The 20638-nt window shown below is 35.3% G+C and overlaps 1 protein-coding gene across 1 annotated transcript; it reads left to right on the top strand.

The window, feature by feature from the left end:
• Positions 1-1565: 1565 nt before the first annotated feature.
• On the top strand, positions 1566-20266 carry LOC104502058 (RUN domain-containing protein 3B-like; the record flags this gene model as incomplete). Its single annotated transcript, XM_010145968.1, has 8 exons — positions 1566-1621; positions 2321-2436; positions 9744-9877; positions 12739-12824; positions 14655-14744; positions 17819-17899; positions 19044-19212; positions 20194-20266. Coding segments are annotated over exons 1-8 (805 nt in total), but the record flags the coding sequence as incomplete, so codon positions are not given.
• Positions 20267-20638: the final 372 nt, after the last annotated feature.

Below are 20638 nucleotides of genomic sequence, written 5' to 3'. Positions count from 1 at the left end.
AAAGACCCCCCCCCCCCCCCCCCCCCCCGAAATATTTGCCTAAGAGTTTTTTTAAATCTCCTAGAAAATATTTCCAGTCAATCAAATTTTCCTGGTACCACTGTTATCTTCCTGGTCTATGGAAACGAGGTGCACATACTCTCATTCCCTGTCAGCTCTCCTGAAAGCTGAGTTCTGCCCAACTTGACATAGCTATACAGGTTGTTTAGGATTTTGGTGAAAGTGTAGAGAGATTGAAATTATTTCTATGGAGGGCATGGTGACAGTTATGTGAACACTTAAAAAGACCACTATGTCATTTCTAATAGGACCCTAGGTGTTTAAAAATTGTTGTATCCTTAATAATGAGATACATTTTTTTTATTCTGTTGAATTGCAGAATGCTTTAAAATTAAAAAAGGAAATTACTTATCTGTGATTTAGAAGTGTATGTGAATTGCTTTTGAGTATTTTTTCTTGAATATATCTCCATTTCTGAATATAATTCCCATACAATATTAATCAGTAAACTTTTAAGTAGAACACTGAATAGAGGAAAAATAGCTACATATTATACTTTGCTTTGCAATTTATGGGTGATTGTGTCATGATCATGTCTCTGAGTTTTAAGATGAAATTCCTATATATAGTCCAGTACATTACACTGCTAACTTGCTGTCTCTCTTGTATATGTACCCTTGAGCGATATGCTGCACCTTTTCTTTTTCAGACTTGCACAGTGTGGGAGGAGTCTTTTTGTTACAGTTAATAGCAACTTAGTCATGGCATTGCTATATGCATTTGTTTTTCAAAATTAAGAAGTTTTTTTTTATAGATAATTTCACAGCTCTGGTACAGATTTGAGGAAGCGATCATTACTGCCATTAGAGTAGTCAATAGCAATGGTACTGACTAGGTAGAAATTTACTGGTGGGCATGCATGTCTCTCACTTATTCAAAATTGGTTAAAAAGTGGAGGAGTTCAAAAGTGAGTCATAACTTGGCACTGCAGAAGAAGCTTCCTCCCCCACCCTTCTCACTCCTAATTCCTGTCCTGCAAAAACACTACAACAATAGAAGCCTGCAGGAAAGGTAGGATGAGGAGTCTTTATTCAGAAGGTTACTTAGTATAACATAATTGAGTTGAAACTCTTGAAATGGATATGTCAATTCAATTTGAGCATAATTAGTTTCATTTAGTAAATGACCGTCAGGAGGCTGTGCTCACTCAACTAAGGATGCACTTAATTTACTTACACAGTACAGAGCACCTTCAACCTGCTGGTTTAAGGAGTCTTATTCCTGCTCATGTATGCTACTTCTGCAGCTGTGCTGTAGAACAGTTTGTGCTGAGATTCTCTGAAGCGTATTTATTATGAATGTGTCCATATTTAAGAGTCACTTTATCCTTCCTCTCAAGTACTGAAAATCTACATCAATTCACAGTGAGCCCCATGAAAAGTAGAACTGGCCCAACTGAGGGAGCACTGTGCTCAGGTATAGGGTTGAGCAGGCAGAATGAAAACTTCCTAAGCTGGTACTTTTGAGTTTTGGGTGTTGTGAAAACTATAATCTCAGGGTCTAGTATGGCTCCATTAATACAAATAAAGATTGCTGCAAAGAACACAAGAAATGCCTCAAAGTAAGTGTTACTTTCAAAACTGAAGGACATACGAAATTTGCCTTGAAGCTGAAAACTGAAGAACAGGAGCAGAAAGGAAATTAAAAATGGATTATGATTAAAATGGTGAAGACAAGAGAAAAATGAAATTTTGCTGTGTTTCTTGAAAGTTTAAACTGTCTTCTGGATAAGAATGAAATTCTGTAAGTGCAGGTGTAACTAAAGACAGCTAACTGACTCGTTAAATCTTGCCTGGTTTTCACAGTAGCTTGATTCAGCCTTTTCAATTCCAAATTTTAGATTGTTTAAATTGATAGTTTTTCTGGTATAATAATGAAGTATTATAGTGCTGAATAGGGATTACCCCTGTTCACAGGGAAATCAGCCTGTCCAAGTTAAGGTACAGAGCTTCTTCTACGGCTTTATTAAAATAGAGAAGAGGAAAATAATTAGAAAATAATTAGCCTACTTCTATGCAGAATGTGTGGGGATTTTTGTTTTCTTTTTGTTTGTAAGGCTTTATGCCCAAGATCAACAACGATGACTGTGTTTCCTGGCTGTTTCTCAGTGTGGTGTGTGTTTGCATGCTCTGACTGAGCTTGAAATCATCAAGGTAGTTTTCTGGTTCTTTGCTCATTTGCTTTATACAAACTACTGCCCTGCTATAGAGGACCAATAGCTATCTGTATAATTTATGATTGTCCTGTACTTTTGCTCTAGGTTTTCAGTCAAGACTCTGATTGACCGTTCCTGTTTTGAGACTATAGATGATACTTCCCCTGAATTTAATAATTTTGCAGCCATTCTGGAACAGATTCTAAGTCATCGACTGAAAGGTATGTTAATTAACTTCCTTGCTGGTGACGTTTTTGCCATGAGAATTTCTTTATATGAAGCCAGTGTGTATCTGTAGAAACTCCTTGATGCTGAATAAAGGTGTTGGCTTGCTTTGTGTGTCTCTTTGCTGTTGCCTTCCTGATTGCATTACAGTGGAAAGTGAAGGAAATGGTTTTACTGAAATATGTTTCAATGTTCTTGTTGGAAGCCTTCTTGGCTGGTAATTAAGCAAGTGGATGTTGCCATGGTGCTGAGCTCTGTCTGCTTTTCTGCTTTATGATAAGACTGTGTCCTAGGAATCTGAGTCCAAAAAAACGTTGTAGTGTTTTCTGCCTTAACAGAAGCTATAGAGACTGTATCTGTGGTGCTGCTCCATTTTCTTTCTCTCTTCCCTGCTTTTGTTGCCTTCTTTTCCAGATACGGTGTTTAGGTTCTTTCATTCCTATCCCCCCCACCCCCCTAGTGAAGCTACTTTATGCACTGGAATGTAATGGATCTGGATTAAATTGCTTGTGAGAAAGGTCAGTTGTTGATTTTCCTCTTGTATCGGAGTCAGATGTTCTAATTCAGGAAAATGTCTGTTTGCGTTTTCTGATTGTTCTAGAGGAAGCCGCTTTGCTAAAAGAACAGAGAGTGCTTTAGCAGAAACTGTCGCTAGAAGAGGACTTTGGAAGCTTCTCATTTCTCAGTTCTGTGTACAGCTTCTGAAATTATTTGAGGATTATGAAGGACATCATAATCATCTAAATATAGATGTGTAATATGACAATCTACTCCTTTTCATACTTTTTAATATTCATGACTAAGCTTTGTGAACAATATTGCGTGTAGGCTGACATTTGAGTAGTACAATTACTACCTGCTGTCATTCTGTCAGAGCAGTGTGGTAGAAACATAGTGTTTGTCACATTGTGACAAAGATTATTGGAATGATTATGGGTACTTAGCAACTTGACACTGCAGGGAAGTTGCTCTTGCTTTTGTTTTCTCCTTCTTCCCCAGCTTCCATGATGTTTGAGCAAAAATCATTATGATTTTCTTTTCCGCCAATATTCTTTTGTTTCATAAAAGTCCACTATTCAGAACAGGCAGTACAGAGAAGAAACCTTGACAGGTTGGCAAAGGGGTTACAGGCAAATGGAATTTGCCAGTAAAAAATCATTTCAAATAAGAAATAAAGAAAATTAAAAAGCTGAATTGTTGTTTTATTCTTTCCCTTGTAATTACCAGTGTGATTTTTCTAAGTTTGCAGAGTTAAATAAAAAAAATAGGAAAAAGCGTCAAACAGGGAATGTTTTGGTAATAACCTAGATAACTGTGAGTAATTGTTTTATTCTTTAAGAAATTGAAAGGGAAATTGTGGTAGTAAATGTACCACGACGATTCAAATTTTAAGAGGGTATATATTATACAACGCGAGGTTTGAAAGAAATTGCATTTTATTGATCAAAATGACTAATATATTGTGAATGCGTACTTGCTGCCAGTAGGAGCACACGGAAAGCAGACTGGTGACTACAGTGGGTTGTATAAAATGTATTAAAACAGGCAGAAAATACATGATCTGTTTGTCTATGCTGAGATAAATGGCTTCATTGTATCAAAGTTGTCAGGATAATCCCATGGCAGTGTATAGTTAAACAGATGATCCAGATTTGAGAGTTAGAGTATATAGACCTTTACTTTCTTAAGGCCATGGCAAGTAACAATTCTTTATCTTCAACTTCGTTCAGAAGCACTGGGTGAGGAAGGAAGAATTACATAAGTAATTAATTTGCATTGTAAAAGACTGTTTACTTTTATTAGAAAACTTTTACTAGCAACTCTTTTCTGTCATTAAATAGAATATGTTTTTAAGGAGCAAAGCATGGTCTTGATGGAATATAGTGACTGTTGCTCTTTATTGGTTTCATGTTCAGATCAGATCCAGATGAAACAAAATGGAAGGCAGAAGGATAGGTATTTTAAGGGGAAAAAATGTACAACTACAGGAATAAGAATTTGCGTGGTTTTGAAATGTAGCAGAGAGTAAGTGGTAGTCTGAGTGGATACAGCGACAATGTATTTGGACCAAATAAAACCTATAGTCCTGAAAGGATTTTTACAAATTTGTACACAAATGTATGTGTATTTGATAGTCTTTAAAGCAAGCTGGGTAAGTTCAGGAGACAATTTTTCCCCAGACAGTTGCTTGGAGTGTTTTCCTTTTTTAACTGTTCTGTACTGTGGAGATTAAGCTGTATTGTGTAGTTACCTTGGTGGTTTCTTGTTTTCACTGGTGATATATGATATTTTCGTGTAGGTTTTATGTAAGTGTCCTTTTTATCAGGTCAGCTAAGTAAATATAATTAGTGCAGAAATGGTAGGGGCATCAGAAAGTGTTCAGCAACAGTACTTGAGATTTGGTCACAGGTATATCCTAATTGATTTAAAAACCAGAGTCAATTCAAAGTGATCTCTGTATTGTCTTTACTATACCACAATGTTATATGGTTTTCTGCCTTTTTTCCCATCACCTCAAATTAGTTTTAACTGAGTTGGTACTGAAGAACATCAGTAACTAATGTAGATTTTTATGGCCATCACCTCAAACACATTTTTGAAAATGTGTTTGTGAATTTTTGAAAAATATTATCATGTGTATGTATTTGTTGACTTACCAGGTTTTCATTGTAATATCCTTTACAGCTTATATCCAAAATGTTGTCCAGTACGCGTGCTTTGAAATAGTTCTGGTGTATAAATTAAGTTCTGTCACTGATGATATATATACTGCGTCTTGCTTGTGACTTCTATAATTTTTACATGTCGTGATTACTATGGGCATACTTGTTACACCATAATGACACAAAACAGGATGCTGTACTGTGCTATTTTGACACTTCCACAACTTTGTGTGCCTTTTTCATGTATGTACATTTAGAAGGTATCATAAATACATCAAAAGCATCTGCTAGAGTTACCCTTGTAAGCTGCTTGTCTTTGTCTGATCTGTATTCTTCTTAATTTTTAGTGACTGTAGAGTTTGTTTGCTTGCTTTTTTTATTTCAGAAAACTTAGTATGAGCAGTAAGTTTCTAGAGTGACCAGTGCCACTGGAGTGGAAAGATAAATGTAATATTTCTCTTCCTTTCCTCATTCTATAAACTGTTCTAGTTTCATGCATCGTCAATAGGCTGGTGGTAGTAAAGGTAAATGGCTGTACTAGTGATGTCACTTTTAAATGTTGTTCAGTTTTTGTACTTCATAACAAGGTGAATGATTAAAGAATTAATTTCTGAAACAGTGAAACACTTCTATTGTCATCTGCAGTGCACAGTTTATTCTTTCCCATATGGCCTTTATTTTGCTTATGTATTTTTAGAAGGAAAAAAACCCACTTACTACTACCTGCTATTTCACGGAGTATCTTTCTTTTTAATCAATGAATATTAATATAATTTATATTAATCACAATTAACTGATTTCTAGTAATTCCGACATAAGCAGTGATTACAAAGGGAAAGCACATGAATTATATCTGCAGAAGACAATTTGCACTTGGGGGTCTAGGCCACAGGTGAGGAAGGAGGGCTCACTGAGTCAGTAAGATGCAGCTTGTAATGCTGCTCATCCTGAGACAATTCTGCTGAATGAAGTAGTTAAGGGATGTAAAATGGGGGTAGAAAAGGTAGGTTAAGGAAATAAGAGCTGAAGGGGCTGCTGTCATGAAAAAGAGAAAATCTAATATAGCTGCAGTGGCCCTTTATTTGGTCCACTAATGCTATTAGCAGAATAGCTTTTGTTGCTAGATTTATTATTTATACACACATAGTGACCCATTACTGGTTTTGGCTGAAAAAAAGTAGTAGAGCTCTCATGTAATTTGTGGTTTAGCTCATTCTCTTTTCTCCTGTGTGGAGAAAAATCTTAAATGAATTTGTAATTGTCTTGGAGGACTAGGTTTATGGACTAGTGTAAATTTTGAATTTTTAATTATGGTTTCTGTAAACCTAGAGTAAAAGAGTAGGTATCACAGAAATTTCTCAAAGGAATAGCATTCCAGTTTATCACCAACAAGTTGTATTAAGACTTGTTTTTTGCGGGATGGAAAAATTTGCTGTGAAGAAAATAATACAGGGAAGTCTGGACAAACAAAACCTGCCTGCACCTTAAGGCATGCTAGTTGTTTCTACATTGCAACTGTGGAACTTTGTAGATGTGAAATTGATCTATGACTGAGTAGGAATCAAACTGTTTAATGTCCTATTTGTGAGTAATTTCTTAGGGAATGAAAAATATCTGCAAGAACTAGTGTTGCAGGTGTTTGTATCTGGTTTTCAGAGTGGAGCAGAAGTGGGTTGATACAAATAGGTGTGTAACAGTATTCAAATATGTGAAATAAATTTTCATAACATTGTATCTATTGGCAGTTCTGTAGACGATAATAGAATTAATTTGAACAATGTTTAATTAAGCATGCGGCTTCCATGCTTATCTAACATTTGTTGGGTTGACAAAAATGATAGCATCATTCCTGTTGGAATACCTATCAGCTTCTGTGTCTTCAGATGACCTTCATGGCAAAGACCACATACTTTCTGTCCTTCGGACCTCTCAGAAAACTTAATCCTTCCTGAAAAAGTACTTTGTCAGAATACAGGTTGTGTAATAAAATTAGCTTTCAAGTTATTAGAACCCTTTAAAATTCAGATATTTTTTTAGAATCATAGAACAACTCACATTGGAAGGGGCCTTGAAAGATCATTTGGCCCAACCGTTTGTGGGAAAGGGAGCCTAGATGGTGTTTATCCAGCACCTCGTCCAAATGCATCTTGAAAACCTCCAGCGATGGGGACTCTACCACATCTTTGTTCCCTGCTGAGCCTTAGGGCGAAAAGACCTAATGCATTCAGTCTTGCCTCATGGGGCAGGTTTTCTAGCCCTTTGAAAATCTTCATGGCCCTCCTCTGGACCCTTTCCAATCTGTCCACATCCTCCTTGAATTGTAGGGACCAGGTCTGGACACAGTACTCCAGGCACATCCTGACAAGCACTGAGTAGCATGAGTGTGAAGGTTTCATTCCTTGTTCTTGAGACTTTTCGTGGCTGTGTACATTGAGTGCATTGAGGGCCAAACAGAATTTCATATGCTGAAAGCTTTAAAAATTGTAAGGAATATACAGCTTCATTTCTTACTTAGTAGATCTTAAAATACATTCTCACTATTCGCAGACAGTCTTTTCCACATTTTTCTGTGTTTAGAATGATTAAGGAAGTTTTTTTTTCAGGTGGTGTTAGAGTGGGGCAAGGTTTAAAGTTGTAAGGAGAAAATAGAGAAATACATAGAAGTCCTTGGTTCACAGGAGGTCCTAGGCCTGCTCTGAATTTTGAGGGAAGACAATTCCTGAAACCCCATCATACCCTCTCACAGAGCTGGCTGTGAGATGAGAGCCCATTGTTGTGACAGAGTATGTTATAATTGTGGCCAGCTTGCTTTCTTGATGAGTGTAAGTCAAATAAGTGCTGTGTGCTGGTGTTTCTGTTATAAAGGTATTTTTGTTTTTAAATGGCATGCATTTTTTTGATAAAAGCAATTGCTTTAAAACTGTCTGGTTTTTGCAGAATGTATTCTGTCCTTTAGTTTGACAAAGCCACAAAAAATATTGTTATGACATACTTGCCTTTTTATTAGTTGGCACTGGGATTGGTGGCACAGTGTCATCCTCACACTTAAGTTGCATTTAATTTTGCAAGTATAATCCCCAGGGCAGAAATGTTTCTGATATGGTAAAGAATATGAAAAATATCTGTAGCTCTCTTGTTAAAATCATTGAATTCTTGTTGCTGTCCATTACACTTGACATTTCAACAAAAATAGTAAGTGCGTAAGAGCGTTCACCTCATGGAAAACCTTTTATTTTAGTCCTCAGAGCTGAGATCAGAATCTACAGTGACGGAAGCACCTTGGGATTTTGCTTTTCCTTTAGCGTATTGAGTAGTATATATTAATTCTTCCTGCCTCTTTTTTTATAAGTATTTTATCAAACTTTGGATTTAATAAATAAATCCATGTAACGAAGTAAACAGATTGGCCACAAAGTCAAGTTGCATGGACCTTCCAGGGAAATAAAAGAACACCACTTTAGTTTCTTAAGGTCACATGGGACAGATCTTTGACACTACTCTGGCTATGCTTATTGCTAAGATAAGTCATGCCAGATAAAAATATCCTTGTCATCATACTTTGACATTTTATTTTCGTATGTATGATTTGCAGTATCAGTTTAATATATTCTTTCTTGAAATCTGAGCTTTCTAACACCAAAAGAATTAAAGACTTTCTGATAAATTAGTAAAGCTTCAGAAGTACAACTAATAATTAGAAATAAAGCAAAACAAGCTTAAGACCTCATTTTATATGAGGAAAAGGTTTTGCATGTATCTTAATAATGGCAGTCACCAGAGGGCAATGTTCATCTTATTTTTTACATAACTGTTCTCAGTTAGTTGTGTGCTGTTCCGTCTGAAAAACAGAGCTGAACTGTTGTATCCGTGATTAAATTTATTTCGTGTGGAGTGGTTGCAAGTAGTATGAAATTTTGCCTTTTGTTTGTTTACTGCAGTACTTTCCAAATTGGAAAAAAAATGAAGGATTTTGGTTAAAGTGCCAGAAGAGAATGATTCGCTCAATTCATTTTGATCCGCTTCCCAAGGAATATTCTGTGTGCTCAAAATAAATTGTGATTGTAAAACTTTTTTGATGATGTTTCTTTGATTGATAGTTTCTCCTTCAATTAAAGCACGTTTTGAAAAATTCCAACCTGCTCCTAAAATAAAGGTAACACTACCAGAGCAAATAGTGTTCTTTTTTAAATATATATATAATTATATAAAAATTATTCTTTTGAAGAACAAATCTCTTTTCTTGACACCTAAAGCAAATAACAGAAATACTTCTTGTATCATGTTTTTAAGTCAGAACAGTGTGCGCTCTGTTGTGGTTTGAGTCCCATGAAGATCCCTTGAGTAGTATATAGCATATTAACAAGGAAAAACCCAACAAAATACACATATGTACACAAAAGCCCCAAACTTCTTTTGTGCATCAGTTTCAAACCAGGGTGAGCAGCATAAGGAAAGTTCTGGGGGTTTTTTGGTTTGGTGTTTCATTTTTTTTACACCAGTGAATCAGTTTTCAGTAGGAATTTATGTCTTGCTAGTATAATGTCAATGCAGGCAACCTGCAAGGAAGTATTTGAATTATGTTTATCTCCGATAAGTAGAGGAGTTCATAAATCTTTACATATCTTGTATTTTGATTTAAGGTCAGATCACCTGGTTCGGCTATGAAAGTCCTCGTAGTTTCTGGGACTACATTCGAGTAGCTTGCCGAAAAGTCTCTCACAATTGCATCTGCAGTATTGAGAACATGGAGAATGTCGGTTCTTCCAGAGCTAAGGTAGGGAAAAGAAAGGTCAAATCGACTTTTTTTAATTACATTGTTCTGTGTAAAATATAGCTGATGTTTCTGTACCCAGAAGAAAAACATATTGCTAAGCTTGCCCCACAACATTTTTCATTCTTTGAAATGTTTTTTTAGTAAATATTTACTTTTTAAGAAAGCAATTTTAAATGACTGTTTCTTTTTAAACTTACGTTATGCAGTAGAATAAATCTCAAATTCTCTAATCAGTGAGCATGTTGTATTATAAAATGATTGCCTTCACATTTTCAAACTTACATAGTTTTATGATAGGGCAGTATGTTGAGGGAAATTAAGTTCATGCAGGCATGCCTAACAAATTATTTTACAATTGTAGAAATGTTATTTCCTCCCTCCTCCAACCTAAGTATCATTTTATTTTGTGCATACTTTATGCACTAATAGAAAAGTTGTGATCAGCTCTTGAGTTTGTTGGTGTAATTGTGCAGGAAGCCTTTAATAGATTTATTTGTTAATAAAGATCCATGATTTTAAAGGATCTCTATATGACCTATCATTAAATCTTAGGAATGTGAGATAGTACCTTTAGTGCGAGACAACACCTTTAAAACATCCTGTTGGACAGATATACTAGATTGAAATGTTTTTCAATACCTTGTATTTCTGTGTAAATCAGCCTTGGTTGATAACTGAGCACCTTCTGACCTGAAAATACAAGTAGTATTAAAGGATGCACAAATTGATGTTCTTAATTCTTTTTATTCCTAAATGAACTGGAGTCAGTTGTTTGAACAAGTCTCCAAACTGTGTTCCATGGGTGTTTTTAAAAATCCTGTAGACCAAGATTTTTATTATACAGTGGATTATTCACAGTTGGTGTCATTGGTGAGGTGGAGATACTTACAAAACACTTTCTAGGTTGTTTTTTTTGTTTTTTTCAGGGGCATGACTGTGGTTAGTAAAATTTAAATTACAGGTATTTGTGCAACCACAGTTTTCTTCAGTAGAAGATCCACTTACATCAAGCAGCACCACGAATGTCATAGATCTTTGAGCAGCCGTTCTGATGAGCCACAGTATTGCAGAACAGCTTATTGGCTAGATCTATTGTTGCTCCTTTCTTCTTTCCGTTTTAAATCTTATAAACATATCTGTGGTTTACATAAAAGATTTGAAGCACTTGAAATTCTGTGTCAAAAAGATTTTGACTGTTTTTTCTATCCAGAATATTACGTGCTCTTTCTAACACTTAATGTACTGGACTAGTAGACTGACAGTTTAAGTCCTGCAGCTTTTTTTCTTGCTCATGTGGAGATCTGGAAATTCAGAATATTTGGAGAACTTATTTCCAAATACTTTCAGAGAGACTTACATTCTAGAGGTCTTTTTCAACCAGATGATTCTGAATTCCCCTATTTTAATAAATATAAATATTTAAATTCAATAGATCATAAAATGGAAAGCTATTTTCTGAAATACTGTTATAAATAAATCAAAATTTTCTTTTACTCTGTGGAAAACTCCATGCCAAATAGTAAATGAAGAAACTAATTTGTGCAGCAAATGTGGAGAGCAGTGTTAGATTTTTTTTTTTAAAAGGTGCTTGTGGGAATATTTTGGATGTCTTTATCTGTAAATCTTGAAGGCATGGTAACACAAACTGCTGGTATGCATCAGTTTTACTGGTGGTCCAAATGGGTGTCTGCTTCAGCTTGGGAGCTGTTAGTAAGAGTTTGCCAGTGCTAGTCAGCCCTGCTTATACTGGAGCTGCACAGGCTTTAGTCGTCAGCTAAGCAGTAGCATTAGGGTTTGACTGTTTCACTCATGTTCTAAGTATCTTCGATGTAAAGGCAGCTATCCAGATAAACATCCTTTTCATTTTACTGCACTCTGTCATAAAGTTTTTACTGCCTTGTTGGTATTTATGAGAGCAGATTTTTTTGTTACTTAGTGTCTGCCTATCTTCTTGTAAGTTAGTTTGATCTAGGTCTATCTAAATTAAAATGATTTTACTGTAGTACAGGTGGGTTTGGTAGAATGTCTGTAGTGATATTCTGCCAGATGTCAATAAGCACAAATACATTAAGCAGAAAGATGTCTTTCTACTTACATAACTGTAAGTTTATATGGGTTACCAGAAATGTTCCTGGTGTTCTCAAACTGACAATCATAACCATGGCAGCCAGTGGAAATGCCTCTTTCCTGTAAACTATATTTCTCTGCACTAGAACTGAAACATAGTACATTCATACGTTCCTAAACATACATTCCTAAAGGTTATTTTTTTAAAGGTATTGCTGTTGTTTATAGAACTGGTTAAATGAAGTTTTGCTTTTGGACTACAAGTTTTAAGCCTCTCAGATTTTATTTCAGTCCTGTGTATTACGTGCACCTTGTATGTCATATAATGATGTCCTTACTAGGGGAAGAAATAATTTATGCAAATCACATAAAAATGTCACTGAGTTAAAGTTTTTTTATTGATACCGTAAATATTTGAAAGAACACAGAGAATTAGTTCTTACTTAAATCACCTTGAGTATGGGAACCAATTGAATGCTTTCAATACCATTGTCTTGAAAAGCTGTCTGCCCTTGTCTGCTACCACTTATGCACGTGAGATTTTTCAAAAAGGTGGAGTACATAATTAAAGCAAATTATGAAGAACTGTATTTCACAATGAAGTTTATTTGTAAGAATGCATTTTCAATTGTCATTATTACTGTAATGAAGTTCTTCCTAGCAACAATGTCTGCTTAGTGGTAATTTTGTTAATCACTTAATTTCGCTCAGGTAAAACAACTGTATTCGTTTCCAGATGTAAAATTGTTTCATTCTATAACACTTAAACATTTGATATCTGTTTCTTCTTGCAGGGTCGAGCCTGGATCAGAGTAGCTCTTATGGAAAAGCATTTGTCTGAATACATTTCCACAGCTCTGAGAGACTTCAAAACAACCAGGTCTTTAAGAATTTTATTTTTGCAATATTTTAGCAAATGTTGCTTAAGAGAGGGACTTAGGTTTGGAAGTGAATGTTCCACTTGGTTTCTATAGGAAGACTAGTAAAAGAGCTAGTAAAAGAGCTGTAACTTAGTAAATGATGGCTGAAGTTGGTATCAACTGATCGGATCTTGGCATGGGTAAAACTGCAAACTTGAAAATCCCTTTAGGGAATTGTGGAAGTCAGTATTGTAAGTAAGAATTGTGGAATTCTTGAAAGGTCAAAAGAGAAGAAAACCTCTCTAAAAAAGGAACTAATTTTGAAATTGTATCATTATAAGAATAGAAGGTGTAAAGTTCATTTCAGAATTAGGTATGGTTGACAGAAAGCCCTAGAGACTCAGTAAAAAAATAATTATTACAGGAACTTTGCTTGAAGAAGAAAGGAAGAGAATTCCAGGAACTTTTTGAGAAACACAGAAGAACAGGCATATCCAGGATTCTTGATGTAGTATGAAAAAAGTAACATTTTTGTTGTGCCTTTTAATGGTAAAGGGTGTTATGGACAAGAATATGCTTTGTGATAGAAAATACTTCAGCAGTTTTGGACTTGTTCTGGATAATGTGATGATTATATGATGCTTTATCCTGTAACATGTGTGCCTTGTAGGTTTATGACAAAGTAATCTAAATATGAGTGAGTCTGTAACAAGTCGTGGTACCTTATGTTGAACTCTTAAAGTTTTAGACATGCTGAATGGACTATTTAAACAATAAAAATTATCTCTGTAAGGACTTCTGTTCAACCTTGCCTTTGGTATTGAACAGCTCTTGGGTTTTCTCTTTCTACATGTAACGCTTAGGTGAATTTTAGTGATCTTTCTGCCTCTGCTGCTGCCAGGATTCCTTTAACACAGAAATTAAAGTAGTGTGCTACTTCGCTAAACAGATCAAATACATTTGATCTGTTTTTACGTTCATTTTTAGATGCCATGTATGGCAAGGGTGGGTCCTATTTGCCTGCCTGGTGCATGGAACTTTTCTGTATGGAAGTAGCTTCTGTGATAGCTGAAAGGAGAAGATTAGAATAATTGGAAGAGAATGGAGAGGTGGTAGGGGGATGCAGATTTTAAAAGTGTTGCTTTATTGGTCACTGTAGTCAAGTTGCCTCCACAAGTTCGCATGTATCAAGAGTGTGTGAAGTGTGTTTCCAGATCAAGGCATAGAACTTTGGCCAATAGGTGTTTTACAATAAAAAACCGGTGTTAGTAAATCACTCCTCCTTCAAATAATGAAAAACTTAAATCTCAGACTAACAGGATGCAGCATGCATCTTCTTAGCATGCAGTATTTTAAGAAAAAGTATGCTACCTGGAAAATAGCTTATTTGTGAAAATATTTTTTTTAAATCAACTACTAAGAATGAAGAGTGAACGTTGAACTTTAAAAGAGTCTGCAAGAACGATTGTGAGAGAACTTTTTTCATACGGTGGAATAATTATTTTAATATACATTATTTTTAATGTACAAATTCTTCCTTTCAGCAGTAAAGTATAAGATATCTTAATCATTTTCTTTGCATTTTGCCCATCCTGTTCTATTATTTCTTAGGACTAATTGTATATTCTTATTGCTTCTGACTAAATCTTTATGTGCTCCAAGATTATGATGTTTTTTGCTGTGCAGTCTGTTAGTTTGCTTTATTTGAAATGAGATATGAATGCTCCTGGGGTTTATAGAAGTTGTTTTAATTTAGAGTGGATTTCTTCAGTTTTCTGTTAACTATTAAAAACATCATTATTATTAGAGAGAAAATGGTATTAACTGAGCTAATGTCTTTTTTCTTGAAGGAGATTTTATGAGGATGGAGCAATCGTTCTTGGTGAGGAAGCAAATATGCTTGCTGGCATGCTGTTGGGACTCAATGCAATTGATTTCAGGTATTGTATTTGCATGCTTTATCACAAAATGCTCAAGGAAAGTACTTATAAATCAAGGCATTACGAAAAACATTGTTAGATTCCTGTGATAGTTTGAGATACAAAACTTAGTGAGGGGAAGGAAGAGAGAGAGAAATCTTGAATGGCTCTACTAGGTAAGAACAAAGTTATATAGCTGCATGATTACATAGCCTTTCTTTCAAGTATCAGAATCCTAAAAGCAATTAGAAGTATATTTACAGAAGAAGTATCAAACCTATTAAGTGAAGCTTACAGACAATTGAATCTTTTAAAGTTTTTTTTAAAACTGTAAGGAAAACTGTGTGATTAAGTACACAGTTATGCCCTGGTACTCAATGACAACGTTGTAACTGCATATGTAGAAGATGTAAATATCTTTAGCACTTCTAGATTTTAAAAGCTTGACCTACAAATGACTGTTTAATTTCTGTTATAGTTACCTTCAGCCGAACTGCAAAGTATCATGAGATTATATGAATTTTGTAATTTCTACGTAGACTTTTGTGTGCTTTTTTACATGATTAATTCTGTGTTTTGGTGTAACGGAGGTACAAGCACACCCTAGATAATACAAAAAATATTTTGAGGTGGTGGGGGGTGGGGGGGTATGTGTCCCTGGAGAAGGGTTTTGTAATATAGGATAGGGAGAAGGAGAGTGATAATGTTTTTCTCCAGTCTCCTAGCAGCACACTCCTAATACTTGCCCTGCAGCAGCATCAATGCTCGTCACAAACCGGCTGAGGAGATAAATAGCAAAAAACAGCACATAGTCTCACTGGATACACTAAGTGATTGACTGTTGCCAAAAGGCCTTTGGGCCTTTGGAGATTTACTCCTTTTTATATACCCTTAAAACAGTTCTAGACTTGTTGAACCCTTCTGTGAGCCAGCTCTATTTGTTAAAGGAGTAAAAAAACATACGAAGAAATAAGGCAGGATAGTTCTTTTGTTGTTAGCTAGTTTGGCTCATGGAAGTATCCTATTGCTGGCAGAGATGATGGGACCATAAGGCATAAGAGAAAAGAAGAAGTAAAAAGAATCAAGTAATGTCTTTCTGGTGGCAGTGAGCATTTAGTTCAGCTGCCTATGGAACTGCAACTGTTTGCTAAAAGGACAAAAAACCTTAAAGTTTGGATCTTGATGGCTGAACTAGCTCATCATGGAGTACAGATAAGTGTGAATACCACTGTAAGGAGGGGAAGGAGAATATCTGGATGAGGGGTTAAAAACAAAAAAAAAAAAAAGGAAGAAAAAATGGGGAAGGAGAGGTTGAAAACACAGGATAGCTTCTTTCGCCAGCATTTAGTCATTAGATTGGCTTAACTGCACCCTCAACATATGTTCTGGGGAACTGGAAGTGTGCTGCAGGATGATAAAACAGCACTAGCCTTGTGTACAGCAAATTCAAATCTTACCAGTTTTTATTAATTTAAACTTTACAGTATGTGAAATTAAACTCCTTCTGTATTAGCACTGTAGCTAATAGGACTATAGCTATACATGAATAAGAAGTATAGCAAAAGTAGGTCTGCAGTATGTAAATCCTCCTATAAATAATTATTTGACTGCGTTTGTCTCACGTAAGCCTCAGTGGTACATACTATCGGTATGAGATCTTAGTTGTACAAGTGCATTTGTCCTTCCTTTGTCCTCTGTTTTCTAATATAAGTGTCTTTATAGGTATCTGTCAATAGTATTCAGGCTGGTTCTCGTTGGGGACATTTCAGTTCTTGTCAATGCAGCTTTAAAGAGCCTAGAAATTTTCTGGGAAATTAGGAAGGAACATAGTGCTACAGGAGCATTTTTGTTGTGACACGAGTAATTCATTGTATTGTGGTTTGAATGGCTGAGAAGCTGTAGCCATTCTTTGCATGTTATATTTGAGATTTTAGTGGGTTTTTTGAGTTGAGACAGTCTTTTATAAACATTGACTGGCTTATCTATGTGGAACTGTAAATAAAAACTTCAGGCTGGAGATGGGGGAGCCAGGGTGAGAATAGAATCTAAATATTTTTTCCCTTTACTGCAATGTAGAATTATGTTTTTACTTGAAATACTTGTGGCTTTTCAGGGGTGTTTTTTGTTGTTTCCTTTGCTTCGCTTTTCTTAGGGGGGAAAAAACACCCTTCAGATGTACTTCCCAAATAGCACTTAGGTGACTGCCTTGTCAAAAAATGACGCTTTGCAATTGAGTTAGCAAAAGCTCCGTCTTACTAAAATCAGTTTTTAATGGCAGAGATAGGAGTGAGGAATTATGACCCTTGTGGAAGCAAGTGGGTCACTTCTCTGATAATTAAACATGATTCAAATACAATCTTTGATATCCAGTACAAAAAGAATGCAGTGCTAATGAGAGCTTTATAAAGCTACGGCCATTTAAGAACATTTTTCTGAAAGTTAGTTTCATTCCCGCAGCCCTACACCAGAAAGTCTCTGAAAGGAGAGAGACTCTGAAATGTTTTGAAAATGGTTTTTTTACTTGAAGTTAGAAGGATAGTTACATAAGCACTCTGCAAACACTTTAAATGAGCTTAAATACTGAAGATGCCAGGCTCATCCATAGCTCCTGTTTCTCTTGCTTCAGCTAACTTTACTTTTCCTGTTATTACCTTGCAATCCATCTATATTTTCAGAAAAAAAAGCGAAACATATGTATCAGGCACGTGGTCTTTACTATAACTATACATTTTCATTTAAATTTATTGTGATTTAACATAGTGACAATCACTCTTTGATTTTTCTGCTTTTTTAGAAATAAATTAAAAAAATATATAAATTTAAGGTTTATACTACTTGTCCTATTTATTCCCTATATTCCCTGATTATGTGGAATTTCTGTTTGTTGGGGTTTTCTTTATCCTGTAATTTGCTCAGTGACTCTCATTTAATATTAAACACTATATCTCAGCTGAAGTAGGATTTCATGTTAAATGCTCTAGGTCTTTCTTGCTACAAAAAATTAAGAAAAATCAGATTTCACATTGGTACAATTCAACTGTCACTGTCATTTAGTTTTCTTGTTATAATCTTACCTTTGTTTCTGTTTTTATCAGTTTTTGTCTGAAGGGTGAGGGATTGGATGGCAGCTTTCCAGCTGTCATAGATTATACACCGTACTTGAAGTTCACGCAAAGGTACTTTTTATCTTTACACTGCTTTTTAAATTATATTTCATGGGTAGAATTTTACTTCATACTGGCCCTCTTTCTTTTAATTTATATTTAAAGTAATACCCATATCTAAATACAAACCTGTACACTCAGCTACCTTGCTCTTTCACACCGGTGGAGTTGTTACATCAGCTCATCAGAGTGAGTCATTCTAACTTTGTTTATTTGGATTAGAATCACAGTTAAGCAGGAAAAAAAAAAATTATTTGCTTTGAAGATCAGCAGACCAAGTTGTCCTTTCTCTTGGGCCTTTTCTGTGTAGCTGTAAACTTAGAAGTAGTTATTTTGTTAATAAAAATTATGTATGTCCTGGTAAATGGTAAGATATGACAGGTAAGCAGTGTGCAGCATGAGCAGTTAGTGCATAATAGAAAGTTAGTGCATAATAGAAAGTCATGACCAGTTTTGTCTCTAATATGACATTCCAGCTACATTTTGCAGGAATCACTACTTAAAAAAAAAAACTAGTAAATGCTGTTAATGTAGTGGAAAGCATAGTTTTAAGGGAAGATTTCAAATGGGTGTTGAGATAAATTAGAATTCTTTGAGACAGATGTCTGAATTCTCTGACATACTTTGCTTCTGGATAATATGGAGAAATTTTAAACAATGAATCTGCAAACTATGTAGGGACATATGTAGGGCTTTACAGAAGACTTTACAGAACATATGTATCAGGCACGTGGTCTTTACTATAACTATACATTTTCATTTAAATTTATTGTGATTTAACATAGTGACAATCACTCTTTGATTCTTCTGCTTTTTTAGAAATAAATAAAATCCATTTTCAGGTACTACTCTTTGCCTTGAATTTGTGAAAGAAAGACTACATCACCACTAGGAGAGTATCCCACATACAGTTGTCTGACTTGCCTAAGACAACTCGGATAAGATCACAAATTTTTGCCCATTCTTTAGGTGGCTATACAAATAAAAGCTTGAAATAGAAGTTGTGTCTGGTAATTTATCCTATCCCAGCATTTCAATTCTTTTTGGTTTACAGAGCTTTAGATATCTTTTAAGAACTCTGGTGCTTTAATTTCAAGGGAAATTTGCACTTTAACAAATACAGCTTTTCACTTGGCTAATAAATATGATCCTTCAGTTCTGACAGCATCAGCAGTGATGAAGAAGAGCTAAGAACACTGGGCAGTAGTGGCAGTGAAGGCAGTACTCCAGAGAACATTGGTCCTCCTTTCATCACAGATGAAAACAGTTGGTACAACAAATGCAAAAGGGTAGAACAGAAGTACCGGCTTGCATTGGAACAGAAGGTAAAACATTAGTTTTGGGGTGGGCTGGGGTGATGGAGCCAAAGCTTATCACCAGCAAAGTGGTGATGTATCCATTTAAGTAAAGGCAAAAAAATATATTAAATATTATTTACCTTCATGGAAGTAAATAAATTAAATTTTATGATCTTCAGAGTATCTAAGTATCTTTGCTCCCCAAATTCAGGGAAAAGAGGTTTGGGGAGGGGGGGAAAGAGAATAATAGTACTAATTTGGAGATTAGATTTCACAATCTAACATAGAAGCTTTGGCTCCGTTTTCCAATTTCAGAGTTACAGCCAGAGTATCTCTGAAGATGTTAGGTTGTGAGCTTGAAGTGAAACATGACTGTCCACATGTCTTTTCCTTCCTTTCCCTTCTTCCTTTCTAGAGGCCACAGATGCAGCTAGACTGCCAGTTGAAGGCTTTTACAATGATAGTGGTGTTAAAATTTAACATTTAATCAACAAAACATTTAATAAACAAAAATCGTCAGCAAAGTAATCCAACTAGGGATGAAAAGCAAAACTATCTTCTTAGCGATACTGAGATGGGTTTTTAGAAAATATATATAGTTCTAAGGCCTGCTTCAAGCTAGAAGGGGAAAGGAAAAAAAATTGTGTTTGTATTTGAACAATTTAGGTGGAATATTAGATGTTATTATAGAAACCAAAGGTAGGTTCTCCCTTTACCATCCAAGATATTGTTAGTTAAAGATGAAGTATATGTCCAAACTTTTTAGTATTTTTAAAAGCAAAATGCTTGTCAGTATTTCATAACAGCATATTACAACTACAGAGACAACAATGCATATTAGCTATTGGCAGAGAAGGGGGAAGACTGTTCATTAACACTGAAGAAACAGTGTACAGAGAAAGAAAGGACGGGTTAGGAAAAATGAAAGGTAAGAAAAATGAAAGACAAATGGTTAATGTGTTTGAAGAACTTTATCAGTATCTTTAGTATTCCTTTTTCTAATGTCAGAAATTTTACTTTGATGAAACTCTGAACACAGTAAATCATATGAAAGGCTGGAACCACAAAAAGGTGCTTGGAGGTATGATTATTTCCCTTAATTTAGGGCATTAGAATCAGAAGATTATCTTGCTGCCTTTCTAGTTTTTACTAGAAAGAACTTGTGTTCCTTGGTGCTTTCTCTGATAGAGGACATTTTCTCTGCTTTTGTAACTCAAAATGTGCCATTCAAAAGGAATCTCTTCAAATATATAAACAAAATTAAAAGCTTTTCCTCCCCATTCCAACAGTCCTTGAAGCACAGGAATGTATTCAAGACAGCATTTCATTGTTGTGCCCAGACAAAAACATAGGATCAGTTTGAACTCTGCTCTTTCCCACCCACACCTCCTGAAGATAGTAACCTATTTTGGGGTGTAATGAGGAAAGCATCATCAGCTCTGGAGAAGCACTG

Source organism: Buceros rhinoceros, unplaced genomic scaffold (assembly GCF_000710305.1).
Source record: "Buceros rhinoceros silvestris isolate BGI_N320 unplaced genomic scaffold, ASM71030v1 scaffold40881, whole genome shotgun sequence".
NCBI lineage: Eukaryota > Metazoa > Chordata > Aves > Bucerotiformes > Bucerotidae > Buceros > Buceros rhinoceros.
The sequence above is the reverse complement of the archived record's forward strand: the minus strand, read 5'-3'. Positions and strand labels throughout refer to the sequence as shown.